At 43.1% G+C, this 18,869-nt stretch overlaps 2 protein-coding genes across 5 annotated transcripts in view; both read left to right on the plus strand.

Annotated features, from left to right (window-relative positions):
* LOC102310256 (cingulin-like protein 1) overlaps positions 1-11,985 on the plus strand; it is a 13,373-nt gene extending 1,388 nt beyond the window's left edge. For 2 of the 4 annotated variants that reach the window (XM_005929186.3, XM_042221937.1), the window contains exons 2-19: positions 326-1,194; positions 1,268-1,362; positions 2,736-2,841; positions 2,944-3,039; positions 3,139-3,287; positions 4,154-4,295; positions 4,382-4,594; positions 4,696-4,902; positions 4,985-5,089; positions 5,222-5,374; positions 5,569-5,739; positions 5,959-6,111; positions 8,786-8,875; positions 10,028-10,111; positions 10,739-10,863; positions 11,123-11,231; positions 11,334-11,497; positions 11,579-11,985. In XM_005929186.3, the coding sequence (XP_005929248.1) occupies positions 326-1,194; positions 1,268-1,362; positions 2,736-2,841; positions 2,944-3,039; positions 3,139-3,287; positions 4,154-4,295; positions 4,382-4,594; positions 4,696-4,902; positions 4,985-5,089; positions 5,222-5,374; positions 5,569-5,739; positions 5,959-6,111; positions 8,786-8,875; positions 10,028-10,111; positions 10,739-10,863; positions 11,123-11,231; positions 11,334-11,497; positions 11,579-11,657 (3,110 nt within the window). In that variant the 3' untranslated portion in view covers positions 11,658-11,985. Of the gene's footprint in view, positions 1-312; positions 1,195-1,267; positions 1,363-2,735; positions 2,842-2,943; positions 3,040-3,138; positions 3,288-4,153; positions 4,296-4,381; positions 4,595-4,695; positions 4,903-4,984; positions 5,090-5,221; positions 5,375-5,568; positions 5,740-5,958; positions 6,112-8,785; positions 8,876-10,027; positions 10,112-10,738; positions 10,864-11,122; positions 11,232-11,333; positions 11,498-11,578 lie in introns of all 4 variants that reach the window. The other 2 variants (XM_042221935.1, XM_042221936.1) reach the window with 1 other exon arrangement.
* Positions 11,986-12,106: 121 nt separating this feature from the next.
* Positions 12,107-17,154, plus strand: LOC102310559 (aquaporin-9). The gene is made up of 6 exons (XM_005929187.3): positions 12,107-12,336; positions 12,483-12,609; positions 13,538-13,675; positions 13,859-13,977; positions 14,918-15,135; positions 15,630-17,154. The coding sequence occupies exons 1-6, from the start codon at positions 12,235-12,237 to the stop codon at positions 15,835-15,837; spliced, it is 912 nt and encodes a 303-aa protein (XP_005929249.1). The 5' UTR covers positions 12,107-12,234; the 3' UTR covers positions 15,838-17,154.
* The last annotated feature ends 1,715 nt before the right edge of the window (positions 17,155-18,869 follow it).

Consider the following 18,869-nt stretch of genomic DNA (forward strand, 5'->3'; position numbering starts at 1 on the left):
GTCATGCAGTTGGCTCAGCTCGGGCTGTACAATAGTACGCTGTCATTAGCACACAGAAAGAGCTGTTTTCATTGCACAGCAATATCAGGCACTCACCAGCATCCATTTATTGTGTCTTTATGTGCAGCTGTGTGAGGAGCTCCTTCGATGTCTGTCCTTACGTTCCCTCTTAAGCTCCAACCCTGCTCCAGTGTTTTGTAAACAGATGATAAGGCCTGACCAACCTGAAGCATCGGTTTTCAATTCACTCTCCCGTGCAGTCTCCCTCTTGGTGTCATTTTTAACATACCTGTCTGTGCGTGTTACCACCAGTTTATCTCCACAGGGGTTGGGATGGAGTCTCACAGGCCGAGCGGTTCTCCAGACATCAGGACACAGAGGGGCTACATGCTGGAGCACAGTCACAGGGGCAGCCAGGACAACTCATTTGGAGTGAGGATTCAGGTTCAAGGGATTAAAGGTCAACCCTATGTGGTTCTGAACAGTTCAAGCCAGGACAGCAACAGGGACGTTTCTGTCATCACTCACCAGGCAGGGTACAACCCGGGTATGGCGCGAAGGTCCATGGATGACAGACAGCTATCACCTGAGCCGCAGAAGATGGTTAACTCCCCCGTGTTTAATTATCAGAAACGCCCAGAGATCATGAGATCCTACAGCCCTGAAAATAATAAACTGAGCCCGGGGTTTCCTTCACAAACAGCCTCAAACAAACCGACTACCAACGTGACCAAACCCAGGATCCCTCTGCCTGCTGAGGGCCCAGGAGAAGACCCTGCTGAGTTGACCCAGAACAAGGCGCCTCCATCTGGTGGACAAATTTCTCCTAGGTCCCCAAACTTAGTGGAGACCGACTCCATCATTTCTGTAGGGAAACTAATAAGCCAATTTAACAGCAACCAACGGAGGGGAAGAGGCCCGAGGAACAGGCTGAACCTCGAGGAGTGTCGTCGGTCACGCAGCGTGGACAGCAGTCGAACCTCTGAATCCTCCTCGCCCTCCCCTTCAGCTAGCAGGAACTCGTCTCTGAAGGGCGGGATGTACCCTCCTGGATCGGCCAGGGCTCGACTCCTCAGTGGAGAAGTCAACTTAAAGCCACCAAGCAACAAAGATACGACCGCCAAAGGGCTTCACAGAGCAGAGAAAGCATCAAGCGGTGACCGGGCTGATGAATCTGATGAAAGAGATGCACAGGTACAGGCTTTTGTTTTAGGGCAAAGTTGTCATTTGAAAGATCAGATTTATTTGCCGTATGTTCCCTAATCAGGTCACTCCCGATCTTCTGAAAGGACAGCAAGAGCTCTCAGTAGATCCAGCCGAAGACACGACGAAACAAATGCTGTTCACTTACCTGAAGGCTGGGTAAGTCCCCCCAAGCTTTCGGCACTTTACTTTAAAGGGGCAAACAGACATTTTAGGAACTATAGAGCATATATTTGATTTCTTGCTAATGGGTTGAATTACAGTGTTTGTCTATATCTTAAATAAGAGAATCCAACAGGAAAGGCAACTTGATTTGTATTGTTAGCGTTTAAGCACACACTGTAAACTTGGAGGAGCAGCGAGCAAGGCTTTGTGCAAACAGTTACAAAGAACAGTGACCGGCACCTCTAAAGTTCAGCGTTTTCAATTTTGTTTGTTTAAAGTGCACAAAAGCAAAAGTTTAGAAATGTCAGATGACAGTGTTCTGGATTACTTTATAGGCTGTCACATTATTAGCTCTCTGAAGTCTAGCAAACAGGATATGACCTGTTGTGAGATTTAGACCCTTTTTAAAATAAATTATTAGCAATAACAAAGGAATTTTACTGAAATAAAAGTATAATAAAGTTTCCACTTTTTTCTTTTTCCTTAAAAAACAATTTAGTTGACTTGGTCTCATTCTATATTCCCCCCCTGCTCATCCACACCTCACCTGCAATGCCCCACATACTTCCTTACCAGTATATCAGACTCAAAATAGAGGAGTTGCGCACTAATGTGAACACGTGCGGTGGAGATGTTTGTGCTTTACAGACGATCTGGCAACATGGTTAACATTGCACAAACAGTACATGCAATACTTATAAATCATAAACTCTGAAGGATGTAGACTTTATCTATACATTTTCCATGAGAAACAGCTTGTTTGAGCTTGAGATCAGATAAGCAAGTGGTCCGGGTCATGGGGGCAGTTGTCTAGGCTCCATCTAAAATATGTAATATCTTCCATAACGGCTCTGCTGTTACTCTAAACTATCTTAATAAACAAGTTTAGTTTCCTGTTTTCAACCTCATTTCCAATAAAAAACCAATCGAACAAAAACAAATTATATTTGTTGTGTATAACATTGTCTCATTTTTCATAATAGTATATTCAGTACTCCCTGTTGGTCTAGTGGTGAGTGTGTGGTTGAGATCAGGCAGTGCAGTCTGATACGGGGAGCTGCTCCAGATGTGTGTTCTCAAGTCAGGAATGTAGAGCACGACCATGTTTTTACTGATAAAATATCTGCTGCACTTGGAAAGTTTGAAACATCTACCAGTGCCTGTTTGGTGCAATTTATTTACAACAAAAAGCTGAATTATGTGTTGTACCTCTAAGAGAGGTCAAGTGAACAATGTTTTATTTCTGCATACCAAAGCTACTTGACATCACGCTCAGAGGAGGTCCTGCCCTGCCACAACCAGATCAAGTTTCATCTTTTCATCGGTGTTGTTACTGTGTTTGCTAAATATTTTTTCTTGCTGCCCAGAACGACTGATGACGACTCCACCACCCATAGAAAGGTCCACCTGCTCTTTCGGAGGATCAACAAGCTCAAATGGAGAACTGCTGCCAATGTGGAGCAGGAGGAGAAAGTCAGTGTTGGCATGAGATGTTCGTCAGGGCAGCTCACTCTCCAATGTGATTTATTGTGTTTGTCTGAAACTGCTTATATTATTGCAATGTTTTGCTTTTAGGACTACGAAGAGGCGATAAAGCTCCTGCGGGAGAAACAGGCAGAGCTGGAGAAAGAAGTGTCGGAACTGAGGCAAAGACTAGACGCTGAGATGAAGGTGTAGTGTAGCCCCATCCTGCTGAGTCACCTCCAAACAGCTCACTTCCTCTTCCTGTGACTGACAATATCCCTGTCTGTTGTTGTTCTTTTCCTGCAGAATGAAATGACTTTAGCCAAAGCCTGTGAGAAGGCGAGGACAGAGAAGAAGAAACTTCAGGAAGAGCTGATAAAAAGCCAAGCTGAGCTCAGCCAACTCAGGGACAAGCTGGGAGAAGTTGAGGCAGAACTTCAGTTTACCAAAGAGGAGTAAGGCTGTGACCTTCACGTCATTCACCAAAGCTTTAAAGTAAAGCTCTGCCTAGTGATTCAGTTTAATTTGGTTTTAATTATTTAGTGCCAAATCACAACAAATGCCTTAGTGCACTTTATATTGTAAGGTGAAGACACAATAATCAGTCGGCCCCCTAATAGCAAGCGCTTGGCAACAGTGGGAAGGAAGAACACCCCTTAAAAGGAAGAAACCTCCTGCAGAAGCAGGCTCAGGGCGGGGCAGCCATCTGACACTAAAGTCAAACTAGACTCGCCAAGCCTGAATGTGTCATGTTTCTGCAGTTTAGGTGAAGCACTCCATATACAAACCGACTGTTGGGATTTAAATGGTCAAGTCCAAGTCCAAGTGCTACTGGTCATGAAAGAGCCCAGCACGTGCATTTTAAAATAAAAATGATACTGCACAGCCTGCTGATCTGGAGGATTTGTTGCTTTTTGACAGAACTAGTACTGCTGCCATATTACAAAGTGCTTTTGATCTTCTAAACTAAGCAAAAAGACAAATTAGTATTTTTCCCACTGGAAAAAAACTCAACAACATTATTTTAATGAAATCCTGAGATACAGAACTTTAACTCAATGCTGTTTTTCAGGGTCTTCGTGTAAGCCTCTGCTCATGCTCTCTGGTCACTCGAGTGCACTCTGATGTATGATTGGATGAAGGGCATTGAACTGAAAGCAGTTAGTTGAATACACTTTTGGTTTAGTGGTAGTTTGTTTCAAAAGTGAAGATTCCTGTTTTTCAGTCTATTCCAGTTAAGCAGCTTTTTGCAGCATTTAAGGAGAATAAGCGAGCTCCTGTCTTTGATATGAAATATGAATCTGTTCTCGTATGTTGCCAGGGTGGTTCAAATGAAGGCTGAGAAAGAGAGAGCTAAAGCAGAGATGCAGGACCTTCAGCAGCAGCTCTCAGAGATGCACGACGAGCTGGACCGAGCAAAGAAAGCAGAGGTGATAAATGAAGAGAAAGAAGTCCTTCTGCAGGTAAATGAAAGCCCACGAGCCAACATATAGCAGATGGAAAGCAGCTTTTTCCCTTAAATATATATTTGTGATGGTGAATTTGACAGGATTTATCCCAGCTGCATGCAGAGTTTCAAGAGATGCTACAGGTGAAGGAAGAGCAGGAGGACTTGCTGCATCGCAGAGAGAGGGAGCTCAGTGCCCTGAAGGGAGCACTTAAAGAGGAGGTGGAGACTCAGGATATATACACCTCTGCTCTGAAGGAGGAGCACGAACAGGAGCTTCAGAAGCTGCTCGGGCACTTGGAGCTGGTTAAAGAGGTACCAGGAAACATACCTCCATTTGCTCTGATCTATCACATCCCTGTGTCACGTCATATTTCGATGTTGATCTCACACTTTGCTTTCGCCCTGTCTCTCAGAGCAATGCTCTGCTCTGCCAGAAGAAGCTCGAGGCGGAGGAGGAGAGCGGTGCAGCTAAGGTGCAACTGAAGGAGCTGAGCCAGGAGAGAGATCAGCTGAGAGGGAAGGTGCAAGAGCTTAACAACAAGTTGGAGCAGCTGAATCAGGTGATCCAGGAGTACAAAACCACAGAAAGACAGTTGGAGCAGAGATCAAAGCAGCTTGAGGTGAGGAAAGGGGTGCAAATGTAGGGAGATAAATGTCAAATTTTCAGTTTGTTCAGTTTTCTTTTGCTTCATGCCGTTTCAGAGGGAAAAGCAACAGGTTGAGGAAATGCTGGACGATGTGAGGAGGAATGAAGAAGAGATGTGTCAGTCTAACAAGTCGCTGCTCACTCGCTTGGAAGACGTGCAGGTATCAAGGAAATAGGGTTGAGCGGGAGAAAAATGGAGCACACTTCATCATGTCTACTATATCATATTATTTCATGAGCATCATAGCTATGCTCTTGAAATGAATTCTTTACTCTGGGTTTTCTTCTGACAGGGTAAACTAGCCAAATTGAACCATGAGCACAGAGACCTGAAAGAGAAGCTCAGGGAGGAGAAGAAGCAAGTGGAGGAGCTGTGGAAGACAAAAACTGAGCTGGAAGATGAGAGAAGGCTGCAGGACAGGGCCATGGAGCAACTGCAGAGGAAGGTGAGAGGGGGACATAAACTATTCTTTTAAGGCCTTCCTTCCTGTTCTTGGAGCCAAATGAGGCCTGAAAGTCTGCTATCTTAACCCTGAAGCCATGAGATCACCAGAAACAGCTGTTAAGTCTCGTGCTTGCATAACTTCTTTCATCTCCTATGTCTCGCTTATCTGAGCTCTTTGTTTATCTGCACGGGTAGATGAATGGCATCATAGAGGAGTGTGAGGCGTCCACAGATGTGCTTCAGAACCAGGTCGATGAGGCCAAAGAAAAGAGTCAGAGGGACTTGGCCGAGCTGCGGAGACAGCTGCAGGAAAAGGGAGCAGAGCTGGAGAAATCCAGACAGGCAGCCAAAAAACTGCAGGAAGAGGTGTGGTGCTCACCGTCTCCCTGATTCATCAGCATGAATTAGTCTTAGTTACCAAAAGAAAAATAAGAGTATGAGAACGTGCACGTTTTGTATGATTTTGAATAAAAGTGGTCAGACTCTACGGATTATGTGTTGTCTGTAGAAGTGTCTGCTTTACTGCTCAGCACCGGACATTGCATGTTGCTTTGTGTTTAACCTTTGAGCTGTTTTCTTGTTCAGCTGTTTCCTCTGGAGGAGGATCTGCGGAGGTGTCGCAGGGAGCAGCAGGAGGCCCAGCTGAGGGGCCGGCAGCTGGAGCAGAAGGTGGAGGAGCTGGAGGAGAGGAATGTTGCCGCGATGGACGAGCGAGAGCGCCAGGTCAAACTCATGGAGGTAAAAACATCTCTGAACCTCCAGCTTGTCAAACTCAAAATGCAGCGGTGGTTACCACTGTTACCTCACAGCAAGAAGGTTGTGGGTTCAATTGCTCCATCAGGCTTTTCGGTGTGGAGTTTGCATGTTCTCTGGTTTTCCAAAGGCATGCATTTTTAGGGGCCTGGTTAACTGGTGAATTTGAATAGTTTTCTGTCTCTCTGTGTTAGTTCTGTGACAGACTGTTAACGTGTCCAGGGTGTACCCCGCCTCTCACCCCATGGTGGCTGAGATAGGCTCCAGCACCTCCTGTGTCATTTTATTGGATAAGCAAAAACATATGGATGGATTGATGGTTTACCTTCAATCCATCCATATCCATTACATTCGGATGGTAACAGAAACAAAATAACCTGTTCCTACCCCTTTTTTTTTTTTTTTTTACTCCGTCCACATGTACACGGGTATTTTTGAAAACGGAAATTTTCCGTTTTCGTTTTAAAAAATAATCCCGTCCACACGTAAAGGCAGACGCTGCTAGGAACATGCCAAAGCAGCAGGTGGCGCTATATTCCTAACCGTGTAGAAATGTTGGCCAATCAGAAGTCTAGAAGCCTCGGTGGGAAAAAGTAAACAAAGCTGGGGCATAGAAGCAGAACCGAGTCGTATGTGTGGAGGGACAGTAACTGTGTGCATATGTAAGCATTTAAACACTGCAGAGAGTAGAATTAACAGTATTGTAGAAATTCATTTCACCTAAACAATAACGTGGCGCACACTGTGACGTCAAAAAAGGCGCACATTTTTGACGCTGCGTTTGTCCACACGTAAATGCAAAAACGGAGTTTTAGAAAATATCCACCCTGGCCGGAGTTTTTAAAAATCTCCGTTTTCAGTGACCAAAAACGCCGTTTACGTGTGGACGAAAGGTGCAAACGCATAGAAAAATCTCCCGTCTACAAGGCGTTTTCCCCGAAGGAAAACGCAGCGTTTTGAAAATGAATAAATTTGAAGACGGTGCTTTCGCGTCGCAGTGTGGACAGCGAAAAATGAGACCTTGGAAAACAATGACGCATTTTAGTCATGTGATGCAGTCATGTGACCAATTAAACAAAGATAGCGGAGGGCAGCAGTTGTTTTGTTTGCTCTCAATTTCGACAGCCTTATTAAAGATTAATATCAGTTTGTACATGCTTCAGATAGCTTTTCTTCAAATTTGTTAATTCTCACTCGCTTTTGCAACTTTGTACTTTTGTGTTACTCGCAGCAACAACTCCACCTCATCGTTAACCCATTTAAAAACTTGACCTTTCAAAGAGCCGGAAAGTAAATAAGCGGCAGACAGAAATCAGGCAGGCCGAATCGTCTTGCGTTTCACGCATGCGCAGTACTGGAACGTAAGTGTTTTCGGCCGTTTCAATGTGGATGCACAACTCTATCCGGGCTAGTGTGGACGTAGCCTTTATTTCACCTTAGTTAATATACTTATTTGTTAAAAATATTTTACATTAAACATTGTAACAAATTGAGCTTAATTGTATCTCCAAACTAGCCAAGGAGTGGAAGTCCTTTTAGTCAGCTGTTATCATCCGTAATAGAATTTCATATAGTCACAGTATTTAAGTTGTTTTAGTCTGGATACTGTTCTGCTGCCCGTGCAAGCCACTTTGCAACCCACCTATTGCCCACTCCCTCCTTTTCCTGTTATTTCTAACTCATTCAGTGGCCTGCGTGCTGTTATTTATGTCTGCAGTGTTCTTTACTGTTCTTGCTGTTGCTCTTTCCACACCAGAGTTTCCAGATATGAGGGGAAAGGTGCTGAGGTTCCCAGGGCAGAATTAGAGAAAAAAATGACTGCAGATGGAAAAACAATCCTGTAATCACTTAAGTGTCTGTCTTACAGTGTCTGCTCATTTACCTACATCCCTATGGGTGCAGAAAGGGAAAGGTTAAAATGAAGCATTGTTAAACTGTCTTTTCCAGGTGCTTGCCTCTTGTTTATACAGACCTGGAGCGAGACTTTTTACTAAAATTTGTGTGGCTGCATTAATAAAACCAAGTAATACAAAAGTATCTCAGAGTTCACTGTAGATCTAATCCTCCAGTTTAAGCTTAAAGATGAAAATCTACCCACATTGTTAGATGGCAACAGTAATATTCCCAGCTATAACACGTGTAAGAGCGCGCAGTCACACACGTAATGTTTACCTGTTCCTCTGTGTGTATTTGCACTGTCACCTGTACCTGCTCTGGGTGAGGAGAAGTTCACTGGAAACAGCGCCTCGCAGCTCAGCCCTGTTTGTCTTGCCGATGCAAAAACATTACACAGTGATACCGGCGTGTGCACTGTTGACACTTTGTATCAACCGAGGAAGAGCGTATTTACTGTTGAAAGTTATCAGACCTGTCCGACCGTTCTCAGAAACCTTCTTCTACCAACCCCCACCCCCCACACACACACATCCACTGCTAACGCAAGCAGAGTTTAACATAATAGCAAAGCGTTTTTTTTTGTGCATTTTTCCTGAAGGCTTCCTTGTATAATGTTACCCAATACCCTCGTCTAATCTGAGTCAGCTTTCTAACCTCATTCTCCAGAGATAAATATCTCATGTCCCCTGTGCTTCCAGCGTGCAATTTAAATGAAGTCGATGATGGTTTGAAGCATCTTTTCATTCATTTCCTCTCCTCTCAGGAGCGCATCAGCCACCTGGAAGAAGACCTTTGTGATGAGCGCGGCAGTGCTGACCGCTTGATGGAGCGATTAGACAAAACCAAGGAGCAGGCAGGTTTACTCCCTTGTTGTCTTTGCTGTTTTTTTGTGTGTGTGTTTTTTTTTCCAGATGAAGCTCACATTTTGCATTTTTCTAATGCTCATAAATTTCCCTCCACAAAAACAACAACCTACCAGTGATAGATTTATTGCCTGTCTCAATTTTGGACCCTCAGCTCTGTTTTGATCATAAACAGATGTTGAGCTGAGAGCTCAGATTTCTCTGCAAACACCCAAAGCTGCTGATGTTTCTGAGCTGCGCGTAAAACAAGTTTGTTTTGTTGTTTCGTCTGGTCATTAATCATGCTTCTTCACCGCTTCCTCATCTTCAGTGTGCTTTTAATGCTGGCCTACGTTTAGGGGAGCAAAGTAGTACACAGTAGGTGACACAAAATGCTCTTTTGGTTAAACTACTAAGCCCCCCACCCCCACTCCCCACTCCCTGCTCCCCCAAAAAACAGCTAACTATTGTGAGCAAGTATTCACACTCCCTCCTCTGGGCCTCTGGATGTTATTAGTGAGGAGAGCCTTCAGATCCGATGTGTCCGCTCAGACTGGACTGAATTTCCTCTGTTTTTATGGAAACCTTTTATTTAAACTGAAAGTTTGTAATAACACATGGTCTTGTTTGCAGTCAGTATTGAAGAGAATGCATGTGAACGGAAAGCAAGTTGTGAGGTTTAGTGTTAAAGGAGAACCCTTGTGCACATTTCTAGTGCCTTATATTCCTTTTAAATCAATGTTTCTTGCATTATTCAAAGGTTACCCTGCAATTTATACTTTGTCCTCCATCTCTTTAAGCGAACTTTCCTCTGATTGGCTGCCCATCACAAACAAAACGTTTGAACGGTAGGAGGTAGATGCGTCTGTCCTCACAGCCTCCGGGCAACTCTGTGCATCTGAGATGCCTTTGTGTCTCTAAGCAAGAATATCAGTTTCTTTGACGTCACATTGAACCAACAGGGAAAAAAACACCTCAAACTGAGTGTTTAGAGAAAATAAGTAAAAGTCTACTTTCAGGGGGAAAACATATGAAGTACAAGCTCAGCAAATAATAAATTAGTAGTTCAGTGTCCATATGTCCCAGCTGTATTTCTTATGTGCGATGTTATGCAGTACATGTATAATGGATAATAAAAACTATGTTTCTCTCTGCATTAACAGATGGATCAGATGCGGAATGAACTGATGCAGGAGAGATCTGCCAGGCAGGATCTGGAGTGCGATAAGATAAGCCTGGAGAGGCAGGTAATTATCCCTAACCCCCCAACACCAGACAGCTAAACAGAGTGAAATCATTTCTGGAGAAGAAAAAATCTTAAGGTGGAGTCAATGTGATGCAAGAGACTGCTGCTGAAAAATGAGGGTTAAGATCCAAGTTAGATACTCAGCTCTTTTAAGCTTTTGCTTTTAAATAATAACCAAAATCAAGTGAAATACTTATGTAAATGCATGTGGAATAAAATCAGCATGGCGTTCAAATTGTAAGATTCATGTTCAATATCAGCATTGATGTTAATGGTGTTAATGGAAACCTGCTCAAAGGTGCCCTGCAGAGTTTTTTTTTTTTAATTTCTTGTAAAGATACAAAAAGGTTCAGCTTACTCTCAGCATTGCTCACCAAACTGTATTGCTTACATGCTTGAGGGTTAACAACTGTGCAAACTTTTGCAAAGCTTGTTTTTTCCTACTTTGTTTAATAGACCATTGCCTCCCCCCTTTGGATCCGTGGAATAACAACCTCAAGCTCTAACATTCTTGTGCAAGAAGCAAACTAAACTGCGACCACCCTGAGAAACTACTGCTTCATGTTGCTATTACAGATTTTTTTTTTTTTTTAAAAGCTAAAATTCTTCATCGTATTCTCTCTGGCAGAATAAGGACCTTAAAAGCAGAGTGGCTCATCTGGAAGGTTCACAGAAGAGCAACCAGGACTCACTCGTCTCCAAGCTCAACATCCGCATCCAGGAGCTGGAGGAGAGGTTGCAAGGAGAAGAGAAGTGAGCAAACACACAGCAAAAAGTGACCTTACTTTAACAACTTCTCATCAGTTTTAGACATTAATATGGGTTAAGGCTGTATGGATCAGTGCAACTACAGAAACTCAGATTCTTGGTCCTGGCTCTCAGTGAGTGGTGGACCCATTTATCACTTGGTTGTAAGAAAAATCATCTCTGGTCTGCACACTAGGAGTGTGTTAAGTTACACAAAGCTGGAGGAAAAAACAGGCACATGATCCCTTGTTGCTTTTGCTCTCAGGGACAACAACAACTTACAACAAGTGAACCGCAGGCTGGAGCGCAAGCTGAAGGAGATGAAAATGCAGGGAGATGAGGAGCGCCTCAACCTGCAGAGCCAGACGGACCAGGTCGACACATCTTTAACCACGAATAAAACCTTGTTATGATGTTCTCTTCAGCAGGCGACTCGACTCGTGATTCTTTATCTCGTTTTTCCCTGAACTCTGCAGCTGACTCAGAGGCTAAAGACGGCAAAGAGGCAGATGGACGAGGCGGAGGAGGAGATCGAGCGTCTGGAACACGCTAAAAAGAAGTTGCAGAGAGAGCTGGATGAGCAGATGGAGGCCAACGAGCAGCTTCACAGCCAGCTGAGTGCAGTGCGGAATGAGATGAGGTGACTGATCGCTCTCTGCCTTTAACATGCCGCTGCACTAAATCACGTCATCACCATCATTTAATGTTTTTGCTTCAACAGGCGGAAGAAGAAGGCCACTCCCCTCACTAAGGTCGCAGAGGACGATGTGAATGACTTGGACGACCTGGGATCTGACTGACCCGTGCTTAAAAAGAATTCAATCTGGAATTTAATGTCACTGTGAACATTTCACAATTGAGTAAAATGTCATTAACAACTCAGGTGTGACTTCCACCTTGAGCTGCATGGCACCTTGCCAATGCTGACCTCTTGTGGCGATATTTATGACTGCATTATCAGACCAACTTGATTATTCTTAATCTCTAATTTATTCTGTTGGTGTATTAATGAATATGACGTGGCGCGAAAGTTCTTAAGATAATAACTAAATGCACTAAAATGCTTTTTTCAACATTCACCAGTGTATATACGCCTCCAGACACTGAAATAAATACAGCTGTGTGACATTTCTGTCAGTCTGAGACCTTGACTTTGAACAAAAAAATGAGAGAAAGCTTAGTTTAAATGTAAAAACAACACAAAACTCGTCTGCTGGTAACCCTCAGCTATGAAACTCTGTCAGAATGGTAGTTGCACGAATGGATCAATGGCCTGCTCTTAATGGCTGAGGCTGTGCAGAGGTGGAGATGTGACTCTAATGAGCTCCAGGGATTCAAAGCGCCTGACAGTTTTGACATCTGTTGGCACGGCGATACATGGAAGTACAAAACAAGAGAAGCATGAGGCAACACTGTGCTCTAAAACATGGAATATTTAAGGAATTTCTGGCAGAATTCCTGGGAACGTTTGTCTTGGTTGTAAGTATTCTTTTCTTTTAGAATGAAACTATTTTTTTTCTCAGAAATCAAACATTGCATCTGCTCGCTTTAGAAGTTCCTATAATTCCTTCAGCTGATTGTTTTATTTCAGTTTGATTAATGATATGTTCCTCTCTGTTTGTCAGCTGTTTGGCTGCGGCTCCGTCGCTCAGACCGTCCTCAGTCGAAACACCCTGGGCGAACCCCTCACCGTCCACATCGGCTTCTCTGTAGGCCTGATGATGGCAGCATATGTGGCCGGTGGAGTTTCAGGTAAATGCCGCTTTTAATGTTGCTCTTATTTAGTTAATTCTTTATTTCTGCTGACATAAAGTTGGCCTCAGATGGGCTGCAAGACCCCAATTAGCTCTGCTTAATTTATGCATGGCCAGCAGAGCTGACACACTTGTGAAGAAAATCAAAGGTAAAAAGTTTTAACATTGTAGTTGTTAAAAGTTTGTTTAGCGTTCTATCTTAACCTCTTAATTTATAGTCAATACAAACCGTCTCTGCCAGAACATATAAAACAATCTGACACAACTCTCTTGTACGTGCTGCTGTAATAAAAACATTGATACTCATGAGGCATGCAGCTTGTAGTATTAAATCTTTATGGCTTCCTGTCCGGCCATGTGCCACCTCCACCAGCTCCGGCATCAACAGGAAGGTGCCAGCTCTCTGTCCAGATCCACCAAATGTGTACTGACCATTGATTTATTAACACAGCCTCTCTGGGGTCGTACATAACCCTGGGCACTAAATGTCCTGCAAACTGCATTGATCATAGGCTACGTTCATCTGTCTATAGCAGAGACCAGACTCAGTCCCAGTGGGAATGCTTACTTCATGTGAGCAGGGGCTGAATTGAATTAAATCAAATCCCCCACCCATAGTATTTCATGAAGAGATATAACAGGCAGGTTTCTCATATATATATATATATATATAGAAACTACCTGGCCTTATTAAAAATAACAACAGAATCTTTTTTGGTTTTTTTTTGAGGTAGTGACCTTTATTCTGCCTCTAAAAAAACAAACCGTGAACCGCCCTGGGGGGCTGCTCCCCTGCTGTTGCCTCTTGTAAATGTGACAGCCTCACTAATGATGGAGAGGATATCAGGCCAGCCACCCACACACACACACACACACACACACACACTGCACCCCTCTTTTACTCTGTGCTTTGTCCTCTCTCCCAGGGGGCCATGTGAACCCCGCTGTGTCTTTGGCCATGGTAATTTTGGGCAAACTGAAGATCTGGAAGTTTCCTTTCTACGTCATCGCTCAGTTTCTTGGTGCTTTTGCAGGAGCTGCTGCAGTCTTTGGATTATACTATGGTGAAGCCTCCTTTGCATATGTATATAAAGTCATAACAAGTGTTATGTAAAGAAGTAATTAAGTGCACAACACTCAGCTGCCGCTGTGAGAATATTTTAACCCTGGGTTTGACTGCACAAGATAGAAATGGATCCCTGTGACTTGTTGCAGTTATGTCAGATGTCTCTTTGTGCTCCTCACAGATGCCTTCATGGACTTCACCAGTGGGATTCTGTCAGTGACGGGTATCAATGCAACGGGCCACATTTTTGCCTCATACCCCGGCAGACACCTGTCAGTCCTCGGCGGCTTCATTGATCAGGCAAGCTCTAGTCGCGGTGAACCACTGACCTCCGCTCTCTTTCTGCCTCTAAATACTGTAAAGTCTGGCCAATGTGGCTAATGCAGAATCGATCGGCCTATTTAGTCTGAGAACACCCCCTTTTCGGCTCACTTTTGGCCCTAATGTCCATTTCCTGGTACTCTGCAGAAGGTCAAATTTACTTAACGCCATTTCCAGTCTGTTTATTTGTTGCAGCAATACAAAATTAACACGTCTGCTTGTGTTTCCAAAGATGGTGGAAACCACAGCAGGTAAAGCGCTGCGATAAGTCTGCTTAGTGCGACTGTGTTTATGCAAATGTTATTTTCATTCTCATGCTCAGAGGACAAGTACGATTTGAGTCAGAGTGAATCATCTGCGCAGGGATCAGAGTTAAGACGTTGCAAATGTGATTTAAATGCACCCAGATCACTATACACATTAACTGGACATATTTTATTCATTTGTATTCAGATGTTTTCAGTTAGAAAAATATAGTTATTTTATAATAGAAGTTTGAAGAAATTCACATGATGGCATATTATATGACTGTGAAGTAAACAAATGGCTTAGTTACTTCAAATTGCACAAAAATCCCTCAAAAAAATGACATGAAATGAGTTAATGAATATATTAATATGTGCACTGGTCCGCGTTATAGAACATTAAACAAAGAAACAATATATAAACAATATATATCTAATATATCAAATAAAAACTACAGCTGAGTTGTGCTCAGCGTTTAGACTGTATCCATGGCTTATGTCTTTATTATGATGTGCGTTGTGAATTTAATAGTCTGATGGCAGATGGGTAAAAGCTGTCACTGGGAAACTGCTGCTCCATGTAGTATATTATTGTTGGGATGTTACCAGCGTTTATCAAAGCTACACAGCCAAACTCATCCATTAATCAGAGGCTTGCTGTTCCTCTCTCGAAGGTGGTGGGAACAGGTATGCTGGTTCTGTGCATTCTTGCTATCATCGACGGCGGAAACATCGGAGCTCCTAAAGGCGTCGAGCCGCTGGCCATCGGCCTGATCATCATGGCCATCGGCGTGTCCATGGGGCTGAACTGTGGCTACCCCCTGAACCCAGCCAGAGACCTGGGACCCAGACTGTTCACAGCTGTGGCAGGATGGGGGATGGAGGTCTTCAGGTAGGTGGAGTCGAATCACATATAGATGATTATATGATGATGATGGGTGGGCAGTTTGGCCATTAGGTGAAAAAGTCTAAACGTGGTATTATTATTAAAATGCGTGGAATATGTAACTTCTGAAGGATAGATCATTAATGTATACAAATAAACTCTATGCATCACATACTAAATGTGGACTTATGTAGTAACTTTATTTGATGATCTCTTACTTACAAAATAATTTTGCAGTTATAAACATGTGGACACATTCTGTGAAATGAAAATGTAAATACAGACATATCTCCCTGCCTCTCTTCAAATCTTTCATTGAGCTATTTATCGAAGTGAGCCCGTGCTGGTGACACGTGTTACATAATGTCACATGCGCTCGACAGATGCAGTCGATGCTTGTGCATGATCCGATGGAGGCACCGACGATCAACAGCTGACTCTTTTTTCTCCCACTGGTGTTTTTGACTCTTCCTTCCTGTTTCCCTTTTCTCTGCACGCAGCACCGCAGACAACTGGTGGTGGATCCCAGTGGCGGGACCGATGGTGGGGGGAGTGGTCGCGGCCGTCATATACTACCTGTTCATTGAGCTGCACCACCCCCACGTCGAGCACGAGAAGCCCCAGGAGGAAGAGGAGGAGGACGAGGAAGACGAAGAGGATGATGACAGCAGTCTGAAGGACAAATATGAGATGATCACGATGAGTTAAGAAGACTTTCACCTTCAGGACTGAGCGCTTTTACTGTCAGTCAGATGAACACCAGCGCAGCTTCCATCTGTAAGGACAGGATCCATGTGTCAGTGGCATCTCATTGGTATAGGCTGTAGTTATACTTCAAGCTTTTTTCAGCCCGATACACTACCAAAGACCTCCATGGGTCTAAATAAAAATAAAATATATTTGGAAATGTTCTGAAAACACAGAATAACTTTTGCTCGATTGCCTGTTGTTGCATTTTTCATAAACTCATGGAAATCTCAGTCCTGTGTATTTGAGATCATTACATAAATATTAGCAGCATACGTGTTGTAAATACCATTTTGTATATACATAAAAATTCTCCTTTTTTGCATATACTAAAAATAGAATATTAGTTCTGCATGCTTGCAAGTTCCCTGTTACATTTCTTTGTGTTTTTCTCAGTGGTTGTCGTGATATTTGCGTATTAACTTCAAACTTTTTGTGCTTGTTTTGACTTTTTGCAAAACTCTCTTACTCACTTTTGTTTGTCGACATTAAAGTTTCTACAAGTTGCAACTTCTCCTAAGATTTTTCTCTTCACCGCTCTGCTTCATTTGTAATAGAAAACTGCACATCAACCTAAAATGCGACGAGATGCTCGGTTGATGTAAACATTCTCATCTCATACGAGCAGTTTGTAAATTGCTCCACAGACGAAGTATGTCCTGTAGAATGTCATCGCTCCAGCTAATGTCCCCAATGCAGATAAAGGAGCTGAGACTCAGTGGGTTGTCTGATTTTACTTCCACCAGGAACCTCAGGTGGCAACTTCAAAGCTGCAGAATTGTTAGAAAAGTCAAATATGATGGGATGATAAGACTTAAAAGTGAGAAGCTTCATCATTGTTTCATCTGGGGGATTCTCACCTTTGAGTTAAAATAAGAATATCAAAAGAATTATTTTAAGTGGATTGGATATGGATTGAATTCTAGTTCTGATAATGTTCATGAAAACCCATGTTAAATAAGAGCTGTGAAGTGGAGAAAAACAAAACAAAAAACCTTGTTCCAAGTTCTCTAACTTGACGAGTGCTCCTGTATAACATGTGGAAAAGAAGCTACAAAATTTGAGAATAATGTAACATCCAAACAGGATAAATTTAATTCAAAGTCTCCGTTAGCTCAGTTAGCCATGCTTTTTTTTAAGGTTTTCCAAAATAAAAAAGAAAAGTAGTAAGCTAGTAGTAAGCAGCTGTAGCACAAACATGTTGTTGGGCTACCTGCTTCATTCCTTCAGCATTCCAAGAATAGTTAGAAGTGAGTCAGATTTAATGTTAAGTTCCATTATATTGAAAAAATATTTTGGATATTTCCAACAGAAATCGGTGTAAATTTAGGCCCTTATATCTCAGAGTCTCGGTACGTGCCTCTTAAATCTAGCAGAGTAAAAGCACATAGGCATATGAAACAAGTACAAGTAACTCAAAACTCTGTGAGTAAATGGATCATTATTTACAGTCCATCTGGCTTCATACAGCAGTTCAACAGTAACACTAGCAGAGAGACAGCAACAATCAGGGGACAAACAAATACTAATACTAAATTAGCTGATATATAATCTTATTCTAAGCTGGGGAGCAGCTACAGAGGACAGAGTGGGCAGTTTGTAGACGGACATGAAGATACATGTGCAGGTACATGTGATTCTTGCTTCTTGTCTTTCATCCCTTTTTCAGGCTTTGAATAATGTGGGGTGACGGTAAAAGAACTGGGTCTGGGGATTTTCCATGTACACAAGTAACCAAGACTAATGACTAAACCCCTCAGACTGACTGAGTGTAGGAGAACTGAAAATCCTCTGGCTGCTGGACAACGAAACAAGCATTCATTCTGCGCAGGTTCTTTGTTTGTGCTGCAGCCTTCATGGTGAGCAGAGCCTTGCTGCCGCTCAGTCCACAAGTGCCCGTTTTACAGTCGTGCTTTTGTCACTGCAAGGAGAAACAAAAGGCACACTGCTTGCTGATCGGCTGTGACATCAGCTCCTTGCAGAGAGCTGGAACTGTAAATGCAGAATATTGATAATATCCTCTGTGTTACGCTGTTTCAGATGTAGACATAGATGTGGGAGCTGTGGGGGAATTGTATGAGAATAGATCACAAAATCAGTACATATTCAATCACTGGTGTAAACGTACTGGAATATAAATGAGACACAAAATACTAAACCTCATCCCTTGTTCCTGGATTTAATAAAATCGTGTTTACAACCAGCAACTGTAGCCGAAGAAATGCGCAGAGAATCGATAGCGGGCCACATTCCCCTGCATGTGCAAATGCATGCTCCCTGGATTTTACTTACTTTTTTTTATGGGTGTTACATCATTGAATGCACTCATGGAGCAAAGTGATCAATAAGTATAGGCAATAAATAATATAGTGCGTAACACACATGTGGAAGACACGAGCAGGCGTGTGGCGGAGACAGAATAAAAGCTTTTGATCAGCTGCTTTTTCCTTCCAACAAATGTATTCAAATAAATAAAAAAAATTATATCTGAGAGCAGGCAGCAATGAGTGTTGGATTGTGTGTCCTCCTGAAACAAAACATATATAAAGCTGTGCGCGTGTCTCTGTGTTGCTGATGCTGGTGACTCACAGGCTGCTAGGAAACCAGCAGCACCAGCATGGTCTCTGAAGCAGCTGCGCCCTCTGCTGTGAGCCTCACGCTACTGCATTTATCACAGTAAACAATGTTCACTCCAATGGTACTGTAATTTTTACAACAGGTTCTCATCCCAACCACATCAGGGGCGCCACCAAGGGGTGGGCAGTTGCCCCCCCTCCCCCAACTGCATTAATTCTGCGCATCCAGTGCAGGTTCTTTGTTTGTGCTGCAGCCTTTATGGTGAGCAGAGCCTTGCTACTGCTTAGTCCACAAGTGCTAAGTTTAACTAAGTTTAATTAATGCTAATTTGTTATTAAGGGGCCCAGAGTATGCCAAGGAAATATCCCCCACAGCATAACACCAGCAGCAGCCTGAACTGTTAATCCAAAGCAGGA

Source organism: Haplochromis burtoni, unplaced genomic scaffold (assembly GCF_018398535.1).
Source record: "Haplochromis burtoni strain Fernald_Lab_line unplaced genomic scaffold, NCSU_Asbu1 Contig_77, whole genome shotgun sequence".
In the NCBI taxonomy this organism is placed as follows: Eukaryota; Metazoa; Chordata; class Actinopteri; order Cichliformes; family Cichlidae; genus Haplochromis; species Haplochromis burtoni.